This window comes from Aythya fuligula, chromosome 15 (genome assembly GCF_009819795.1).
Source record: "Aythya fuligula isolate bAytFul2 chromosome 15, bAytFul2.pri, whole genome shotgun sequence".
Classification (NCBI taxonomy): domain Eukaryota; kingdom Metazoa; phylum Chordata; class Aves; order Anseriformes; family Anatidae; genus Aythya; species Aythya fuligula.
The window spans coordinates 2652177-2672769 of record NC_045573.1 but is presented as its reverse complement, the minus strand read 5'-3'; the positions used below and the strand labels follow the sequence as shown (position 1 = coordinate 2672769).

General features: G+C 43.5%; 1 protein-coding gene across 2 annotated transcripts in view; it reads left to right on the top strand.

Moving 5' to 3' along the window:
• The window catches only part of EPN2 (epsin 2), a 40968-nt gene extending 20375 nt beyond the window's left edge, over positions 1 to 20593 (top strand). Inside the window, exons 3-9 of one of the 2 annotated variants that reach the window (XM_032197480.1) lie at positions 8717 to 8829; positions 10361 to 10453; positions 10717 to 10873; positions 13969 to 14142; positions 15695 to 15787; positions 16678 to 16893; positions 18462 to 20593. In XM_032197480.1, coding sequence (XP_032053371.1) covers positions 8717 to 8829; positions 10361 to 10453; positions 10717 to 10873; positions 13969 to 14142; positions 15695 to 15787; positions 16678 to 16893; positions 18462 to 18799 — 1184 coding nt within the window. In that variant the 3' untranslated portion in view covers positions 18800 to 20593. Of the gene's footprint in view, positions 1 to 8716; positions 8842 to 10360; positions 10454 to 10716; positions 10874 to 13968; positions 14143 to 15694; positions 15788 to 16677; positions 16894 to 18461 lie in introns of both variants that reach the window. The other variant, XM_032197479.1, reaches the window with a different exon arrangement.

The following is a 20593-nucleotide window of genomic DNA, read 5'->3' as shown; positions in this document are numbered from 1 at the left end:
GCTAGAGAGAAAAGCAGGATTTTTTTTCCCCCAAATGAAATGCTTTTAGGATGCAGGATTTAAAAAAAAAAAAAAAAAATGCATGAAGGTTTCCAGGTATGAGAATTTGTCTGTTATTTTAACAGTGGATTAACAAACATTTTAGTTGTTTAATAACCATATTTAGATTGATTCAATATGAATTTTTAATTGATAAGTAGATTATTATCACTGCAATAACATTATTTTTCTTTTGAGGTCTGTAGGGCTCATTTGTTTATCTTAAAAATCCCCTAATTAAGGAGATAGCTTGAAATATTGTTTCGTCATCGGCCGATGGACTGCAGTAATAGCCACCGAAGCATGCCGAGCACACCTTTGGTTTGTTGCACCCCGATTTCTTCACCAGCTCTTGCCTGACTTGGTGTGTGTAACTGCTGTTTGCCGTGTTAAACGCTGCCAGAGGCCTCCAACTCTTTCTCACAGCCAGGATTGAGCAATGCAGGGCGTGTTTCTGAGTCGTTATTCCTTGGACATTTTAGGAATTCTGATGGGGGACTAGATGTCAAGAAGCGAGTTTGGTCATCCCGTCAGTGCGGAGGGTTAGGTTACTCGGAATTTGCACTTGTGTCCTGCTTTGCTGCCTATCTCTGTAGGATTGTCTCTGAGGTAATGGTTTCTTAACCTTTTTTTTCCTCTTCCCCCTTAAGCATGTGCCTAAGAAGCTTTAGAAATCTCAGGCTTTTCTTCCTGTAGGTGGTTCTTCTGTTACAGACTCGTATTTAATTATCTGTTAGCGAAAACACAGATGGCTGTTAATTGTTCAGACCTGTATCTTCTGAAATTTGAATGCATTTCTGGTACAGATGGTTTATTTGAGTGTAGCAAAGCAAACCAGCACCTTGCAAAAGGTGTGCAGAGCTTTGTCCTTTGTTGTAGGACGAGGAGTTTCATCTAAACCAGACATTTAATCTGTTACATAAATGTAGGGGTTCCTTACACCTTTTAATGGAAAAGTCGCTTTTCAGAAGTTAGAGACTGTATCCATCGTGATTTCTTTTATTCTCCAATGATATCCTTGTTTTGTTCTGAAGACAGGCACTCAGCAGGCTGTATAGAAGGAATTACATTATGGTTGGTTCCTGGGAAGTCCTCTCCTTATTGCAATTTAAGATGTAGTCGCTGTACTGTGTGTTCTGGTAGAATTGTCCTCCGTTCCTCTGTGCTGTAGGAGAGGAGATCAGAGGCTTAATTATGTCTTTTGCAATCTATAGGAGGAGATTTGCCTCTAAGAAAATGTACACCCAGTCTACTCCTAAAAGTATTTAGTGTGTTTTGTTGGCATTTGAACATAAATGAAGTTGGGGCGAGCGTAACAACCTTCCCACCAACAAAGCTAGAGGAAATGTTTCATCTCTGTGCTTTGGTATGAGCAGACTACGTTTGATTCTTGTTGGGCACAATGCATGGGGAGTGCAGATTTTGAGGATTCGTAGCTGATTGCATTCTCCTTGTTTGAAGAGATTGTTTGTGGCTACTAAAACCTCCTAATGTTTAGTACTGTCTTGCAGAAGAAGAAAAAAAATCTGAGCTGTCTGAATGTGCTTAATAGCTTCTCCAGGACAGATCGTGAGGGGAACAAGTGACTTCTACTGGATAAGGTGTCAGATTTGAGCAAGGGACGTCTTCCCCCCTGTCAGTTACTAAATGAGCAGTGTCAGATAAGTCCATGGGCCACTTTTCATTTGCTTTCTTCAAAAATATTGAGTTAGCTGCAGCACACAGCATTGGCTGTAAATATTGCAGTGCTGTAGCAGCTCTTCTTCTCCAGCTTCTCCCAGCATACGTGTAGGCTTGTATCTACAGTGCGTATATGATTGGTTTTGTATTTGATGTTGAGCTAGAGGGTTTTGTCTTGGTGGGGTTGCTTGTCTTTGTTTTCCAAATGATCCTTTCTGGAAAAATAAAAGCAGCACTGATAGCCTGAACAGCGTGAGAGAATTCAAGATGGAAAAAGGTCTCGAGTGATTTACCATCGGCCTGTACTGCTCTGACAAATAGGGATGTTTTCCTTGCAAATAATTTCATCTCACCTCTAACAGTCCTGTGGAAAGTGAAATGGTGAAGCGTGAGAGTTTTTAATAAAATCCTTCCCCCCAAAGCTTCATCTTAATGACTCTGTTGGCCCTGCAGATATCTGCGCTGTAAAGCTTGTGAGATTCTGGGAATACATCATGGCATGTGATCATTACTGACTATTGATGTTGTCATTTGTAAAAATATTGGTATGTTTTAGCTACGATCTGTAGCTTTACGATCTGTAAATGGAAGCCAAGAGAGATACTGTACAGCTAAAAGCAAAAAGCTTCCTCCTCCCAACCTCATCTTGGCAGCACTTTGTGATGTGCTGGGGACTGTTGGTTGTCTTCTCGTCCATAGCTAGGGGCAATTAATGCTCGGGTTAAGATTTATTAAATACCCCATGACAAAATTTGTTAAAGTTTTGTATATTATTTTGGAAAAAGTGCAAACTCTGTGGAGTTTCCTTTCAAGTTAAAGGAATACATTTGTGTGGTGCCGAAACTAACTTCACTGGGGAGGGGAAGGAACAGAAGGTCAATATTTGAAATTTTTGGGAGCAGTAGTGCCCCACCTCTGATCTGGCTTTGTGTCTAAATATTGTCTTTATGCTCAGCGTTAGTCACCCAGGTTGGAAATCTGCAGCCTCTTGCTTCCAGCCCTCTTCCACCCGTGGCTGCCGAGATCACTTAAATAGGATTCAGCTTCTTAATATAGAGCTCTACGTCTGCGCCGCGAGGCTGTGGCAGTCCTGGGAGCACCTCTGTGAGATCTGCTGCTCGTGATCCAGTCCTCCAGCCAGGAACTCCTGCTTTTTGGTGCTCTTTCAGCAGAAACTCACTGCCAAGGTGCTGGAGTCAGCAGTGTGGCAGGAGCATCGCCTGCGGTCACATCTGAGGGGGATTGGTTTGGGTACTGGGCTTCAACACCTGCAGAAGCCCCTAGATATGAGCACCTGGACTTTGATCACCCTGTCTTTTTCAAGCATCCTTGGAGCAGTTGGGTTGTGCTGCCTGTAGGAGGCTGCAGCAGCTCCTCGTGGCTGGGGGCTGCTTAGGGGAGGCAGCAAAATGTCAGCAAAGTCCTCTACCAGGGGGGAAGAGCCTGGCACAGCCAGTTCCTCAGCACCCCTTCCCCCAGAATGAGTTTGTGTGGATGTGTTTAAACTTCGAAGGATCCCTGGAAACTGCTGGTCCTCTCCTTACACCATTTTTTGTGCTTTAAAACCACGTTTTAAAAGCCCTGCTGCTCTTTCAAGAGGCTCTGTCCCTCCAGGCCCAGCTGTGTTACTTCAGGCTGTGCACGTCCTTTTCCTCAAGGCCGTCTGCTGCTCTGGGTTTGGGCTGCATCTAGAAATGGGTATCAGGGCAAGACGGGTGCATGTTCTCCTGTCCTGGTCTCCTGCACACAGACGTGGCAGCCGGAGCCAGGCACAGCTCGGTGTGACCCAATTTTATGGGAGCACTTTGCCTGGAGGTAGGCTGCTTGCCCGAGAAATCGGTTCATTGTACAGACAGCTGATTTGATAAAAGGTTGCTTAAAGACGCACTGAAAGGGGCTTTTACGGACCTTGTGAAGTGCCAAGTCTGTTAACCTTGCGTGTAAAGATTTTGGGAGCAGTCTTTTAACTGAAATGATGAGTTTTAATATTTCCAGTGATGGCTCGCATGAAGTTGACTCGTTATTTAAAAGCAGCTCTGTGAAGCATCAGCGAATTCCTGTTCGCTCGACTGTTTCAGCTCTGTCTCCCTTTTTGTTCGGAGTAGAAAATAATTGAGAGGAGTTGGTAATTCGGGTGTGACATTACAGAAAGCTCGGAGCGCTGGGCTCTTCGTTCCCTTGCAATCCGTTCTGCAGCTCTGCAGGTTGGGATCCGCCTCTGGCCTTCCATCCGAGACGGGGAACATCTGGCATAACATGGAGCAACCAACCTGGGTGAGCTGCTTGGCCGATTTCTGCAGTTTGAGGTGTTGCAGGAGGCTGGCAGACTCCTGTGTTTGCTGCCAGGTGTCGCCTGACAACTTGATTTAATCCTCTCATTGTACTTCACTTTTCTTGGTGCTCTGAGTAAAGGTGGGAGGTGGCCTTGGCGTAACCAGGCTCCAGTAGTTGGAATAAATGACCTGGATTTATTTAGATGAGTCTATTAAGATAAGTGTAGCGATCATCTGTGAGAAGAAATAGTCCTCAACTAAAAGAAGCCTCAAGGATCTGTTCAGTATTCAATGAAATGTGAAAGTGCTCCGCCTGCCTCAGTGCAACTGGAAATGGTGCAGCAAGGCTGGTCAGCTCCACCGTGACACGTTGATGGGTGCTGTTAATTCCCAGCCTGTATTGGAAGGATCTCTTTAATTTCCAGTGGGAACCTGGAAATTCACACAACTCCTTCTAGGTCAGGTAGTTTGCAGGTGCCAGTTCATAATTTGCGAGCTAAGACTGCCTTTTGGAAAATAGCCCATCAATATTTGAACAGGCTTTCATTTGAAGACCGACACGTGGGATCTCTGCTTGGATCCAGAGTGGGTTCCTCTTGGTTTCTAAGATCTTACCTTGGTGGTATTCTTATTTTTCAAGTCACACTTTGTTTTTTTCTACCTGTTTAGAAGGACCAGTGGTGTGATGAAGCCGAATAAATGTGACTAAGAACGCCCTCCTGCAGGTGGTGAAGCCAGGGCTTGCTTTCTGTGGCATCACTTGGTGTGGAGTGGCAACAAAAAACCCACAACCAACAAGCAGGGGCTTCTGAACAGAAATACCTGCTCTCATCTTCATGCTGGGACCGACTTTATCACTAATGCAGACAATGACTCTGCTTTTTAGCTGCATACTGTATACATCCTTTAATTAACCGAACCTTCGGGCGTCTCCAGAGGGCTTTTAATATAGCCAAAATACAGCAAATTACCAATAAATACGTACGAAAGACGTCATAGCCCGTGCTGGAGACAGATGGTGGAGCAGAATCCTGCCTCGCTGATTATCTGGGGTTGGAAATGACTTCCCTGTGCCTCCGCTCGATCCAGGCAGGGAAGCAGCTCAGTGGCAGCCCCCGGCAGAAGCAGACGCCTCTGGGCAGCCTCGGGGGGAGCCCGGACCTCCAAAATCCCCAAGCAGCAACAAAGCGGGGCTTAGCAGGTCAGAATTGATCTATTGAGTCCCATCTTACATAAACATCTGAGTTAACTGTCATGTGCTGCGGGATAAGGGGTTCTTTGTGTGGCAGCGGTGCTGTTACTACGGCAATAACCTTTATGCCAGATCCTCCGAAATGGTAAGGCCGGGACGTGGCCACTACGGAGGGGCAGTGACAGCACCGAGGGACTCGAGAGGTGGCCTTGCTGGATAAAACGTGCCAGATCGCTGCCAAGAACAGCACGCTGAATGTCCTTTAATCCTATTTTCAAAAAAACCCCATGCTGTCTGCTAGCTAATGCAGACGGCTTTACAACCTCTGCGGAAGTTTTAGTGTAAAATGGCAACGCTTTTATCGATGTTTTTCTTTTTATTAATGTAAGGCCCAAGGATGAATTTCAACCAACAATTTTTGCCCTCTTTTTTTTTTTTTTTTTGCATGAAGAACTCCAGAGTGCCACAGTGGAGTTAATAAAACCAAGCAGAATTGCTGAAAAGCCTGAAAGTGAAAAGAAACAAGCGATGCCTGCGAGCCCCCTTATTACTTGTGCTCAGCCCCTGGATGCTGGTCTCTGCTGGGAGCCCAGAGGTCGCACAGTGCCCTGCCAGGCCAGGCAGCTGAGGACACACCAGGGAGGACGAGTGCAGGGCTTCGAGTGGGCTGCAGCCGCCCGTTCTTGCAGCTACCTGGCACAAAATGGTGTGTGCTGCTGCAGGCTGGAGCTGCTGAGCGCTTCCAGCCCTTCATGTGGGCTTGGGTGGGAAAACAAAGGGCTGAAGTGAAGGAATCCATCTCGCATGCTTTTAAAGTCATCCTACCATCAGCTGCTTAGTTGTTATGGAGTTCAATTAGCGTCAACAGAGATGAAAAACCCCTGTGCAGAAGGTCCAGGAAATCACCATCTCGCCCCCAGCTGCGGTTCAAGAAGCAGGAGGCACCTTCCTCATCATGCTCCAGATGCTGTCTGCTCTCAGGTGACCCTGGTGGTGTCCTTTCAGTGTGTCCAGCCTTGTTTTGAAACCATTAGGAATCTGGCCTTCTGTAATTCCTGCTGGAAAGCTGCTGCTTGGAGGTGATCCGCTTGTAATTCTCTCTCAGTTTTATTCAGTTATTTTTTATCGTTAGTTTTTGTCCCTTTATCTTAAATAGCTTTTCTCATTCTGTAGTATTTGCAAACCTGATGTATTTAGCATCTGTAATCTGCTCGATCTTCTTTTTGTGAAGATAAATGTATAAAATATTCCCTGTGCTCAGAAGGGAAGCATCTTCACATCCACTCCGTTCTCAAAATCATCTGTTGAGGGTTTGTGTGACTGGAACTGCATTTGGTGTGTCAGATTAATTCTGAGTACTGCTTTGATGCACAGGGCTGCTGTCAGTGACAGCCGTAGGAAGCCAGTGGCTGGCAGATCCTGCCTGGGTTGGTACCAAACAAAGTTCTTTAAACCTCTGTTGCTTCCAGTCGATGCCCCCAGTTTGCGGAAGGTTGTCATCAAATCCTTTTTCTTTCCCCATGTCTTCCCATTTCTCTTGTTCCCTTCTCAGCCAGCAGCTTTATATGTTCTGGCTCCTCCTTGTAGTGCGACAGTGTTTCATAGCATTGTCTTGGCATTTTCCTGTAAGCTGCATTTTTTTGTTAACAAACAAAAGGTTCTTAAGGTTGGTCTTCAAGCTAGTTGTTGAGAAGCTGCTGGTAAGCTTCCTTGGCGATGGGCTTCTTCGCCTGTTTTGGTTCTCACACTGAGCTCTGTTTCACAGCACCATCCCGTTGAGCATCACGAAAAGCTCTGCTTTTCCTTTTGGTAGAAAAACTTAGAAAAAGATCTTGTTTTTTCTGTCGTGTGCTACTGTTGGTAACCTCCTGTTGAGTTCTATCCTCTTCCCTCTTGAATTCGGTTTATTTTTGTATTTAAGAACATCCAAGCTTTTTACAAACACTTTAAGGTCGTGCTATGCCCTACTGCCAGACATCCTGTTCTCTGATGTCCTTTTTATTCCTGTAATCATCCAAATAATGGATTGGAGAGCCTGTCTGTGACTGCTGGAGCAAGAAGTACTCGCGAAGCAGGCTAAATATAGATAATTCATGTGAGAGAGAGTTTGGAGAAGTGATCGGATTGATGGATGAGTAACACCTTCCTAAACGTGCAGCGAGGAGCGAGTCTGCTTGGCCTGAAAGCTTTGGGACCAGCACAACGTGGATGGCTTGGGGTGATAAAGTTGTCCCTGTAGGAACAGAACGGGATGGGGTGGCACAGCGAGTGTAGGGTGGGAAGGAGCAGGCATACCCCATCGGCTGGAGCCAGCTTTCTGGATGAAAGAGGAACGGGCAGTTTTTATTTCATAGTGCCATTTTGGCCTAAAAGGTAAGGGGAGACAAGACTGGGAAGAGTTTGGAGTATTAAAGCAGGAACTGAAAAAGTGCTTCTAAAATTACCGTTCGGCAATCAAATTTCTATCTACCCAACCTCTTAAAGGACTGATTTCTTGAGCTTGACATTCTAGTTCAGAAACATGGTTCCTGTTTGTTAAATCTTAACACGTATTTTGCACAACTGTAATTACCATTCCAGCCATTACATCCAAACTTCCTCATCTACCAAGATAAAATTTCAGTTTAAATAACCTGGGTGCTAGAGAATTACCCCAAAAGTTGCTTGATGACTCTGTAGTGATAACTAGAGTTGTCCCATTGGGATGGGAGTTTCTGTATGCTACTGCAGTGAAAACATCACTAACAGATGATTTATGCATTGAGAAATTGTATATTTTAGCTGCCCAGCTTGATTGTTTTTCTGAGGGGCGGGGGGACGTTGCCAGCAGTTATTAGCTAACAGAGACCTCATCCGAAGAAAGAGCAGCCAGCAACAAAAAATAAACAATGCCCCCAACATATATACCGAACCTTTTTTTTTTTTAGCAGAGAATGATAAAGTATTTTTGTGAATTTGGAGTCTGAATAGCTGGTTTGTTTGCCTCTGAGCCTGCTTAGCAGTTAAGAATAGTTCTTTATCTGTCCCGTTTAAGACTGTATTATTTTACAGAAAAGTGGGTGGTGTCCAGTTTTACCCTGGCATTGGCCAGCTCCCAGCAAATTCTTACTGACGTTAGATGTAAGAAATATTGACAAACGTTTAAGTGATTTAATTCCGAGCTTCAAGGCAGCGACCTGTCTCCCCGAAGCTCTGCTGAGCAGGGTCTGCAGCCTTTGTCGGGGCCGGCTTGTTGACATGTCGTGATACTACAAAAAGCCTTTGTTCCCCGGAAACATGTCTCCTTTAAAGCAAGCAGAGAGCCTTGCAAATTTCTCCCTTCTAAATTTCTCTGGCTTGCTGCCCTGGGCCGAGAGCTGGAGGTTCAGCTCTCGGAAGGAGCTTTACCCTGACGGCTCAGGGCATGGCCACCGGCCCTGCGCCCTTCGAGGCACCCACTGCTGCCTTCAGGACCTCGGACCTGGCACGGGAAGGCATCAGACCTCTTCTGTCTTTTTGGTATATTTATAATCTGCTGCTTTGTTTCTGACAGCTACATCCCCTCGAGTTTCCTCTGAGCTGGAGCAGGCCCGGCCTCAGACGAGCGGAGAAGAAGAGCTCCAGCTGCAGCTGGCACTGGCGATGAGCAGGGAGGTGGCGGAGCAGGTCAGTGCCCGTGTAGGTTTTCCAACCTGTCCAATTTCCTAGCCGGGGTCTGTCTGCTCTCTGCGGTGTTAGCTTGGCTTTGCTCCAAGTGGAGATGGGGGGGAGAGGCCATTCTGGGAGATGTTGCTCTTTCTTTTTTTTTTTTTTAAATCTCTTTTTAAAGTAGCTATGGGCTTCGTGCTGTTGAGACTAGCGGGAGATGACAGTCGCTTTGCGAGAAGACTTGGTTGTGTGGGAGGATGTTAATCATCGCACTGCTGAAGGTGCTTTCTGTAAGGAAGAACTGGAAACATGACTAGTCCTGAAAGCTTTCATTAATGGGGCCAGCATATGAAATGTCACTGAATTCCGGTTATAATGAAATTTTGAGTGATTGGCCCATTTGGCGAGCTTGTCTGGAACACAAGGGCGATGTAACACAAAGTGCTTCAATAGCTAAGTAACCTTTTTTGAAATAACGTAGCTCTTAAACCATCACTTTGGGTATGTTACTATGTTAATTCTTAAGAGGTTCATTCTGATCTGGGAGTAAATGCTGTAATTGTGGATAAAGCCTGCTGCATGTCAACATAACATGTAACAAAGGTGTTGAATCTCAGCTAGGAGTGAAAATTCAAGTCAGCCATGCAGAGTGTCCATAATATTCTTAAAGGCTTCCTGGGACACGTGTAGCATCCTGCCGTATGTTAAGCGTTAGAATCTCTGTGCTTTGAAAGGGCAACTGTCACCCAGTAAACCCTGTCGTTATTAAGCAATCAAGTTAAAGAAAATAAGTATCAGAATATATCAGTTGAAATAGCTTGCAAATTGCAAGGGAGATGCCAGTTGGGGAATTAGTCAACTTCTGAAAGACCTGGTGCAAGCAAAATATTTTCAAGAGTCAAATCTGCCACAAACATGGTAGTTGACAGATGCTAAAACCTACAAAATATTCATGGAGTTGGCTAGGTTAATTCATTGAGATTTCTTCATAGATGCAACAGTTGCCCCAGATGTGGAAGGAAGCTGACAAAAGCCAGGAAAAGTAGCGTTTAAATCACTAAGTTCTTCAGTGCAGATTTGACTAACCAAAACCCACGATAGTTTAAAGATGGAATATTTACTTTGTCTTTAAATTCAGCGGGGTTTCTAGCAATGTAAGTGAATTGTTGGAAATGAAGTTTCGTGTGTAGCTTTCCCATCAGGCGTAAAACAACAGGAGGGGAAATTTCAGTCGGCAAAATGGATGTTGTAAGGATTGCTCTGTTGGCTGGTGTTACGGGGTCGGCTTGCTCCTGACCTCTGCCCGAGCGAGGTGAGAATCCCAGGAGGAATTTGTTCTCCCTGGTGCGTTAAGTACAAGTCACAGCAAATAATCCCGGCCATCCCACTGCGCCTGCCTGCGGCGCACACTGCTCCCAGGGGGCCGGCGGTGCTGCTCGGTGCTGCTTGGGCTTCCCCTGGCAGCGTCCTGCGGGGTTGGACACCCGAGGGAGCAGGCAGCACAGTCTAGGCTCGTGGTCTATATCAACAGTGTTGATTTCCTTTGCAGGAGGAGCGCCTCAGACGTGGAGATGATCTGAGATTACAGATGGCTCTGGAGGAGAGTCGCAGAGACACAATTAAAATTCCCAAAAAGAAGGAGGTAGTGCCTTCAACTAAGAAATTCCCGGTTACGCTGCCAAAAGCTGAAATACAGTAACACGAAATAGCTTAATTCTGAGCTCTTTTATGCTTTTGGGATTGCTTTGTTGTATAGCTTAAAGCTTCTTCCATGCGGGTTAAATTTCAAAGTACTAGTTGATGCAGGTGTGTAAAAGGAAAAAAAAAATGCTTCTTCACTCTCATGGGTTTGTACTTCAGACTGGTAATGCTCTTGATTAAAGCTCAGATTGTTCCTGCCCTCAGCATACAACTCTCTTGGACCTAATGGATGCCCTGCCCTCATCGGCACCGGCCCCACAGAAAACAGAGCCTTGGGGACCTCCTGCTGTTGCAAACCAAACAGATCCCTGGGGAGGATCCACAGCTGCAGCTACTGCCTCTGACCCATGGCAATCATTTGGTAAGATTAAACTCTGCCAGAAGGGAATGCTTATCTTAAAAGGACTCGCTTTTTAACGTTGAGCTTTTCCAGGTTTCTCAATAGCAGTGCACAATGCCACGCTTGATAACAACAGCGTATTAGTCCCTTTTGGTTGTTTCCTGTGCTCCAGAATTAACATTCCCTTAACATTTTCAAGCAGAAACAAATGGAAGTTGTGATCCTTTCCTGCTTTTTAAGCAGCTGAGATTTTTGTGTGCGCGTTTTGAATCTTAAAAAAGAGGAGTAGAGTGAAGCTTCTGTCTTCTCCTTAGGCTGCAAAAACAACTTGTCTCATCCTGGGGGGATGCTCCTGCTTTGACTGCTAGCTGTGTCCAGTGGCATGGGCTTAGACTCTTGCCAATATTTAATTAATGTAGTACTCGAGCAGGATGCTGTGGGTAGGAAGGCCGCAGCTCTGAATTGCTGTGTCTCGCTCCTAGCGAGATGGGCTGTGTATGCCATCAGAATGAGAAGGATGAAATTGCTTCGATGGAGATTTTTTTTATACTAAACAAAAATTGAAGTTACTATTTTAAATAGTCTGAGCGTTTCATAAGCATTTGGCGCTAAATTCATGGAATTTCTTTCTGAAGTCAAAGATCTGGTGCTTCACATGTTCATGGGTAATAGTTGAAGTTTTTTTGCATGATTATTTTTATATGTGCTCATTTTACCACCCGTGCAGCGTGCTGTTTTGTAGGCTAGCCAAAATCTGCCCAAGGCTTTACTCCTTTCCTTCAGAAAGCTGATAGCTCTTCACAGTAGATGTTAAACTCTCTGTGCCTGTGGAATCAGCGTTAGATCTATTTTTTGTTGGCTTTACATTTGGTTTGTTTGTTTTATTTTTGAGGATTCAGCATGTTCTGTGCAGGGGGCCCTTTCTTCCTGAAGACCAGCAGCTTAGCTCTGTCAGTTTTGCTGCCGGCTGGTGTTTCTAGGCTGACCTCTGCTGTAATGTGCTGCGGAGTTGTCTCATTAGGAGTCAGCGTGCTACCCTCTGGAAACCTGATGACAATTTTGAAGTTTAATACTAAAGTGCATTATTATTTTTATTTATTTGTTCCTTTTGGTGGCATTAAAAGCACCCACTTAGCTGCTGGGACAACTGCAGTTCATTGTTTAACTGTAACCTGTGGCTTTTTTGGGTGGTAAACTTCAAGCACAAAATCAGAACAATTCAAAGTTTTAGGCCCCAATGCAGTGGAGATTCGATGTACTTTTTTCCCTGGTTAAAAAACAAACAAAACCCACCTCCTTCAAATCTCCTGCTTGATATATCATCCACTGACAACCTTTTCCATGCATCAGCTGCAGCTGTAGCGTTTCCTCCCAGTGGCTCCAAACTTTATTAATGCCATATAACAACCCCTTGTTCCAGCTTGCTGGTTACTTGGCTCCCAAGGGTAGGCTCGAAGATGTGAGATTTATGAATTTGACTGCTGCTAAAAGAGTGACTCATTAAACTGTAATTCTCAAATCCTGCTCGTGCTTTGGCATTTCAGGAGAGATAATGGAAGCTAAGGGAAGGTATCTTCCTGAGTGCTCTAATTTTGTGAGCTCTCTTTATGAAAGAAAAGACTTTTTTTGAAAGCTTCCGTTTCTGGGAAGCTCTGTCATTAGCATTTCTTGTGTGGCGTTGCTTGTAACTCAGCACTAAGGACAGATAAAGGGGATCTAAGTGCTGGAGTGGGAACGGTTGGATTTATTTGGAGCATTTCAGCATTTCCTGGTCTGAAGCTGCTGCAAGACCGTGCCACCTGTTGATGAAACAAAGGCCAACACTGCAAATGGGAATCAGTGCCAGGGTGTGTAGTGCTGAATTGTTTTTTCAAGAATATCGGGCTGCCAAGAGGTTTTGTGTGTACCTTTAAAAAACAGAACACTGTTCAGTTGTAATTTGAAGCCCACAAAGTGGTTAAAGGTTTTAGCTGTGCACTGCGTAGGTAATTCTGTGCTACCATTGCTTACACTGTCTGATTTGATCACCTGAGAGTGGCACAAGAAGTGCATCTGAAGTACTAGCTTTGCCTTCCCTTGTTTCAGTGGCCGGGGAGGGGCAATGGGGCTGGACAACATTGGGAACAAAGCCCCAGTGATGCCTTCCAGCCGCTTCCTGGCCCGCTACAGATATGAAATGTGATTTGCTTTGGTGGTTTTGGGGTTTGATAAATCCAAATAGTGTCATGTAGTGAAAGGTGAGGTCACCTAAACTGAAGAGCAATAAATTATTAGGCTTAAAAGGAAGAATAAAAGGAAATAGGCAGGAAATTACATGTAGTGAGGCAAGTTTTTTTTTTTTTTCCCCCCTCCCTCTTTCATTCTACTGTTACTGCCTTCATTTTTCATTTTACACAAGGAAGCCCCTTCACTTACAGACAGTTTGGTGATCGGAATTTGTGCAAGCGAAAAGTTAGAACCTTCAAATAAAAACGGGCATCCTGAACGTACAGGCATTGAGTTTAAAAAAAAAAAAAAAAGGTAGAAAGGGATGTCACAGGACATCTTAAATTTATGTCAGGAGGCATGCTTACAAATGAGGATAAAACAAACAAACAAACAAAACAACCAGCTAGGGAAGCTGATTATATTTTTATGAAATACCAGTATGGTGGAAAAGAATTGGAAAACTGTTCTTTCTCCATATCTTGCAGATTCCTTTGTCTGAGTCCTACTGTTGTATATTTCATCTGTTTTACATAAAGGCTTTTTAGACACCTTCTGTGAGTTCATAAATATACCATACCCTGTGTTTGAGATCACCTTGAGTCAGATACCATGAAGTCATTGGCAGGGTCTGTAGCGAAACCATATTTATTTTCATGTTGGAACTGCTGATTTTTTTAAATTCAGTTTCAAACAGGAACTTAGTATTATTCATTCATCTTCCACAGAATTTAGCTGTTCTTGTTTTTCTGCACGTATAACGTAAATCAGCGTTCCTAATACTGAACTGCTTCACCTTTTTATTTTTAGTGTTAATAGGCAGTAATGGCTCATAACAGAGCTTCACCTCCTGTGAGAGCTTTCCAAAGTGAAACTGTACTGACTTGAGTTCCTGCTGGCTCTTCTTGCAGGTGCCAAACCAGCTGCTTCCGTTGACCCTTGGGCAGCACCAGCAGGATCTGCAACTCAGTCTCTGTCCAAAAATGTTGACCCTTGGGCTCCTGCTCAGCCATCTTCTACTGCAGCAAAGTCTTCTGTGGATCCTTGGGGACCAGCACCTGCAAACAAACCTCTCTCTACATCTGGTGAGAAATCGTCTCATTCCATATCCATTTTATTTGAGTAATTTAAGGTGATATTTGATTTATTTTTTTTTCATTTCTTGGTTAAAAGAAATGTGCTGGACAATTAGCAGAATTGGTCAGTTAAGATAAATGGGAGATGCAATAACTAGCAGCAAGAAGAACTTAATATGTGATTACTCAGAGTTCTGAATTTGTGCTGCTCCTTTCTTTGTGCTCTTTCTTCTGCATTCTTCTATTAGTATGTGTGGATGCATGCCGAGCTCTTATGGCTGCTGCTGCTCTTGCATTTTTAACTGAGTTTTATTTTTAATTAGATGAGGACTTAATTTCTGGAAATGAATGTTGCTATAATTTTACCTTTCATCATGATAAATAGCTGTGCAGACGGATGCCTCTGCAGACATAGATTGACAGGTTATGCAGCTTCACATTCTGAAGAAATAAGGGTTTGTTATTTGAAATTGAGGGTGCCGAATCTATCCCTAAACTTCATTGTAGCAAGATGCAGAAGATGCTGATGTGATTGTCTATTCATCGTCTGTAACTAATGCAGCCTTAGTACCTGGCATTTTCATACTGGCACCACAGCTAAATGCATCCTAAATGCATTTTGTGCTGGTCATTCATCACAGCGTGTAATAAACAAAGGAGTCACAAAGTGGGTACTGCAAGCTGTGGTCTAATCTACTTTTCTCCGAGCAAAAGGCAATAACTGGATTGTTCTGAGAATGGTTGTTAAGCTGTGGTGGTCTTTGTTCTTGATAAGTATTATTATTATACAGAATCTTCACTCATTCTCTTCTTTTTATGGAGCTACGTCTGTACCTTTGCTTGCTTGGAATGCGTTGAAGGTTAAAACTAAATTAGAAAAAAAAAAAAGCATTTCTGTGCATACAAAAAAACCTTCAAAGCTTTTCAATATTGTGATTGCTGTTCATGTAGGTGTGGTTTTTCTTCCTCCATTTTGAGGCGAGGGTGTGTCCACCTTTTCAGAATGTTTTGTTTTCATTCGTTGCAAGCTATGGCCAAGTTTTGGGTTTTCAGCCAGCAGAGCCTTCCCATCTCTACGCGGGGTAGATAACATTTTCTACTGCATTCCTATGCCTTTTAACTTAGGAAGCATAAGTCAAATCTTTAGTTAAGTTACAGTGGTGCTACTTTAGGAGCATATTCAGAAGAATATGGAGAAGTCCCTGGTTAAGGCTGTAAAATTGTTGCTGCTCTCTTTTTCCGTGGCAATGTATGCCTGCCTGGGCCTCTCTAGTGCAGGCACTCCATAAAATCCCAGCATGCTGAGGTGTGCCTTACATTGTGATTTACAAGCACGTCGCTCTGAATCACTCAGCTAATGCTGTAAGGACAGTTCTGTGGCATTATCCTTCTCGCTCCTGTGCAAGAGTAGGAGCTCTCAAGCTGATCTGCACTGCCCTCCTGGGACCTGACAGTGGCTTCCTGGTAATGTGCAGGGGTTAGAAATTGCTTTCAGCAGGATCAGGTGTGTGATGCAACCAAAGATCTGCTAATGACAGGGCTCTCTTGTTGTTTTGAACAGGAAGTACATCTTTTGACCTCTTCAGTAATTTGAATGGTACAGTTAAAGATGATTTTTCTGAATTTGACACACTTCGAACTTCCAAAAAGCCAGGTATGAATCCAATTTTTAGCATGTTTCTTTAAAAAGAAATCAAAACCACCACCACCAAATGTCTTCACAAAGGAAAAAGTTAAAGATGATGATAATGCAGCAATAAAAATTTGTTAACATTTTGGCCTGTGCATGAACTCATGGGGAACTGGCTTCTGGCGTTGTGAGCCACAGAATTTTACTCTGCAACCTTTTGCTGTGTTGACCCAGAAATTTATTTGACCTCTATTCATGACATCCAGCATGTGTTCGGAGTATAGCTCATGCTTGGAGAGTCAAACCGAAAGATGTTGGCTGAATTTCTCAGGTATGTCAGTTTTAGTGGGTAACAATAGTAGGAAAATGTGAAAATAGGCCCCTGTGAATGCTCTAACTTATTTTTTATGTGGTCGTTACTCACAAAACAAAAGCTGACAGACCATAACATAGGAGTGCTTTGGTACCATATACTTTGAGGACAATTCTGCCTGGAAGGTTGGTGACTAATTCAAGGCTGGGTAGGCTTCTTGAATACAAAATAGAAAATCTGGGTGGAATCTAGTTAGGGAGGGCACAACAATGGTGCAGTGCAAGGGCAGAAGCCAAGGCTTTTGAATTTCTTTCTCTTGGAAACTCTTAGTCAGTTGCAACAATATTAACCAATGCAAATCAGGTGGTGCCTTCTGAAGAGCTCTGCAACTCTTGCTGCAGCTTCTTGATACTTTCTTCTAAGCAATATTCGAGGTGTATGCTTGCATGTGGAGGGTGTCATGTGTACTGGGACATTGGAATGTGACTTATACAAACATTAGATTTTAAAATACTTCCTTTGCCAGAGATGGAGGGACTTACTTTGCTTGCTTGTATAGACCAATGAGTTAAGTTTTGTTTTTCTCTTTGTGTTGTTACAGCTGAATCAGGTTCCACTTTGCCATCCCAGCATAGCGGTACCACAAGCCCTGATCTCTTTGATTCCCAGCACTCGAGCATGACATCAGGCAAACAAAGTGCAGCTCGGAAAACCCCCGAGTCTTTTCTGGGCCCCAATGCTGCTCTGGTGAACCTGGATTCACTGGTGTCTAAGCCACCGCAACCCGTAACTTCACTGAATCCATTCTTAGCACCAGGTCTGTTCTTTCACATTCCTTCCGTTTTTTTATTTTACCTTTCCCTTCCTCTAGGAAAACTCTGCATTAACTCAATCCCATTTGATTTAACATTAGCTGGTTTGGGCTTGTTTTTCTGGATTACTTCAGCCAGCAGATCATGACTGAGAGCAGGAGAGTGAGACAGCATGGTTTCTAGGGATGCTGATGGACCTTGAAAGCCTGGAGTTTCTACTCTTGTGTCTGCAGCTGATCTGCTGGGTTGGCTTTGGTCAAGCAGTTTTCCTTCCACTTTTGCACTTGCTCTCTCAGAAGGATCTGGGTTAGAAGGCGGCTTCTGGTTATTAAAGATGATTGAACTAAAACTGATTTATTGTCAGAAGAGGTAAGGGGTGAACATGTGCCACCAGAGAATCCCTTGGGAGGGTGTAATAGGTTCTTGTGGCAAGCATGTAGGGAATAGCCCCTTCCCTTGTGCTACTGCAGGCAAATTAGCAACTCTGGCTCCAACCTGAGGTTCCAAGTAGCAAACTCTGCAGTATATTTTAATGGCTTGCTGGTCAGGTTATCTTTAGGCTAGCATGATAACCCAGTTTTGATTGAAACACACACACTCAGTGTATTTGGGGAAAAAATACTGTCACAGTTCTCCTGTAAATTGGCTCCTGTTATAAATGAGCCTGTACTTAGAGCAGACTTAGGAGGTGGCGGTAAACACTTGGAAGATGTATGCATCTTTAAAAGCTATTCATATGCACTGAAATTACTGTGTGACACCGGTCCAGTGAAATACTTCAGTGATATTTCAGTATTTATTTTCTTCGCTTTTCCAGTGAGGAAAAAAGAAAAGAGTTTAAACTCCTTGGGTAGGAAAAAAGCAGTGATTGTGAAGAGCCTTGGCAGTGCTTAACCAGAGGAAATCTGTGTATCTGCCATTACCGGTTACTACAAAAAGTTTATAAGGGGTCACTGGGCCATCCAAATAGCACTATGCATATACGGCAAAAGGAATTTGTAGTGTTGGCAGCAGCCCAAAAAACCTCAAACGCTGGGAAAGTTATTCTCTGCTTTTTCTAGCACCGCTGTAATTCGGAAACAACTTGTTTACTTTATGAATTCTTGTCAAAACTCGGTGCCAGAAACATGTACAGCTTCTAAATGGAGTTGACTGGAAGAGATCCTGAAGAAAATGCACGCATCTGCAGTAGCTAGATTGCAGTAAGGGAGTACGAATAGCCTTTTTCAGGGAAGTTTTTAGTAGTATTAAATAAAAATAAAAATCAGATGTTGTAGGTAGGCATGTTCCAGGTTATCAAATTTAGAAGTCGTCATTCCCATAGCTGTCAACAAAAGTGGAAGATGTTGGTCAGTGAGTGAATACTTCCAACAAAATGGACTGTAGTTGTGCACCAGTGCAGCCCCAGTCTGCTGAATGGCACCCACACTGGTTTCCCCACAGGGTGATTTGGGGTTGGGAGCATGCGGGGATGTACAGACGGTGCTTTCTTTGCTGGAAAGGATGATTTCCAAAACCTCAACGTTTATAGAGGTGCGATCTCCTTCCCTCTTCCCCCTTCTCTCAAAACTAGGCGCAGCTACAGCACCAACTCCAATCAACCCCTTCCAAGTGAATCAGCCTCAGCCACTCACTCTAAATCAGATGAGAGCGAGTCCTGTGATGGGAACCAGCCCTTCTTTCAGTGCTGTGCCACCAATAAGCATGGAGCCAATACCTCTGTCTTCCATGGCCCCAGTGCCTGTGGGAATGGCACCGATACCAGCTATGGGCACTGTGGCTTCTCTAACAAGGATGGGCCAGGGGCTGAACGTGAGCATTGCAGGATCAATGACCCAACCTCTTCACAGTACAGGAATCCCGCCGTCAGCGTCCCAGTCTACAAATACAACTAACCCTTTTCTCCTATAAAGACCCAATTAAAGGAACTTTCTTTTCATAGTGTTTCCAGGCTGAAGTCTTTACAGCGAAATGAACGTGGCCTGTGTGGACTGAACGGTGTGTAAGAGACTTGGAAGTAGATTTGCAGTTTACAGTTATGATCTTTGAAGAGTTGTCTCTACTTACCAGTTAATCTAAATCTAGTCTTTGCTACAGATGGTACCTTACTTTGGCTTGTTGAGCATTATGTGAAATGTTCAGACTTTTCACCAAAGTTAGATTCTGCCCATTTTGTTACTTTGTTAATCATTTCAATACACTTTCTAGGGAGAACCTGCCATTTTAAACTCCGTTGGCTATTTTGTAGATGTCAGATGATGTGCTGGATCCTGAAATTACTATTTACCTGCATCTGTCACTTCCTATGCCCATACGATAGACCTGAGATTCAGAGTGCTAGTGAATGTTTTGCACATAACTATACACAGTTCTAGACTGTTGGTTCACCCATAGTCCTTACTCTTAGAGGAGAACGATTCGGAGGGCCCAGGTGGCTGGTTTTTATGCATTAAACATTGCAACGCAAAATCGCACTGCTTTCGTATCAGAGGTTTGACCGAGAAAGCAAGCTTGTCTCGAAAGGAAAAAGCAGACAAAAAAAAAAACAAAACAAGAACATTCTCAAGTTGTCAAGTATAACGTGTGCTGTTGTATGCAGTGTTGAATTTGTACACTACTCTAAGGACTCCTGAGGAACTCTCTGTGAGTGGCATGCTGCACTCGTGCTGAGTGAGTGTCCTGCTCTGTGCTTGTCCAGTACCAGCTTCGTTTGGAAGTTATCATGTGTATTTTGTTTTTATTTGACTTACAATGTGAGTTGAAAGAAAAAAAAAGAAATACAGTGGGACAACTTTGAATTCAATTTCACCGGGGCAAGCTTTAAAACTAATTCAGGCTTAACCTTGCTATATGCAGTTACTCTTGTATACTTTTGCACATATTTTGTTTAGTACAGTTTCATATTTGAGTTTGCAGAGTTACCTGATAGTCCTTTTTTTGCTAATTTTTATAATGTGGTTCTTATTTAACTGTCTGGTTTTGATAGATTTATCAAGTCTGGCTGAAAAATTAAGATATTGGCAAATGTCATTTTTATGGTTTTAATGCCCTCTTATTTATGGTTTTAGCTCTTTGTTTCTGTAAAGAGAGTTTAAAAGGGAAGATTAACACTAAAATATTTTACTTTTAAATGAAGTATTCATAATGCGAATCAAAACAAATTCTCGTGACTAATTATTTTTAGATGAATTGAATTTGAACATAACGTGATTTAAGACTACATTAAAAAGAAAAAACACTAAAGTCGCCTTTCCCTTGATTTGTTCCCGTTTTCCGATTACCAGAACGGACAGACGTTTAGCCTTTTTGAGGATCGGAAGAGAGGCTATTTTTTCTTGTAATACTTCTTGAGATGTTAAAAAATCCTAACGTACAAACGTGACTCATTAATTTTATCGACTAATATTTCTTAATGAAAGGTGCACTCCATCTTAATAACCGGTTCCATTTGCAGTTATTAATTGTAAGCTGAACTATCCGTTTTTAACTTGCATGTCTGGACTCATCGGCACTAAACCACGCTCAGGTTTCAGCCAGTGCTACTGGTGCAAACCTGGCCTTCTCAGAGCCGGCAGCGTTTCTGAGCTCTGCTTTCACAAATGTGCGCGGAGTACGTGGAAAGGGATGTCCCAGCGCTTGCTACTGCCTCGAGGGCATCTCTGAATGAACTGATGCATCTTGGTGGCCTTTCCCTAATAAGAAGGA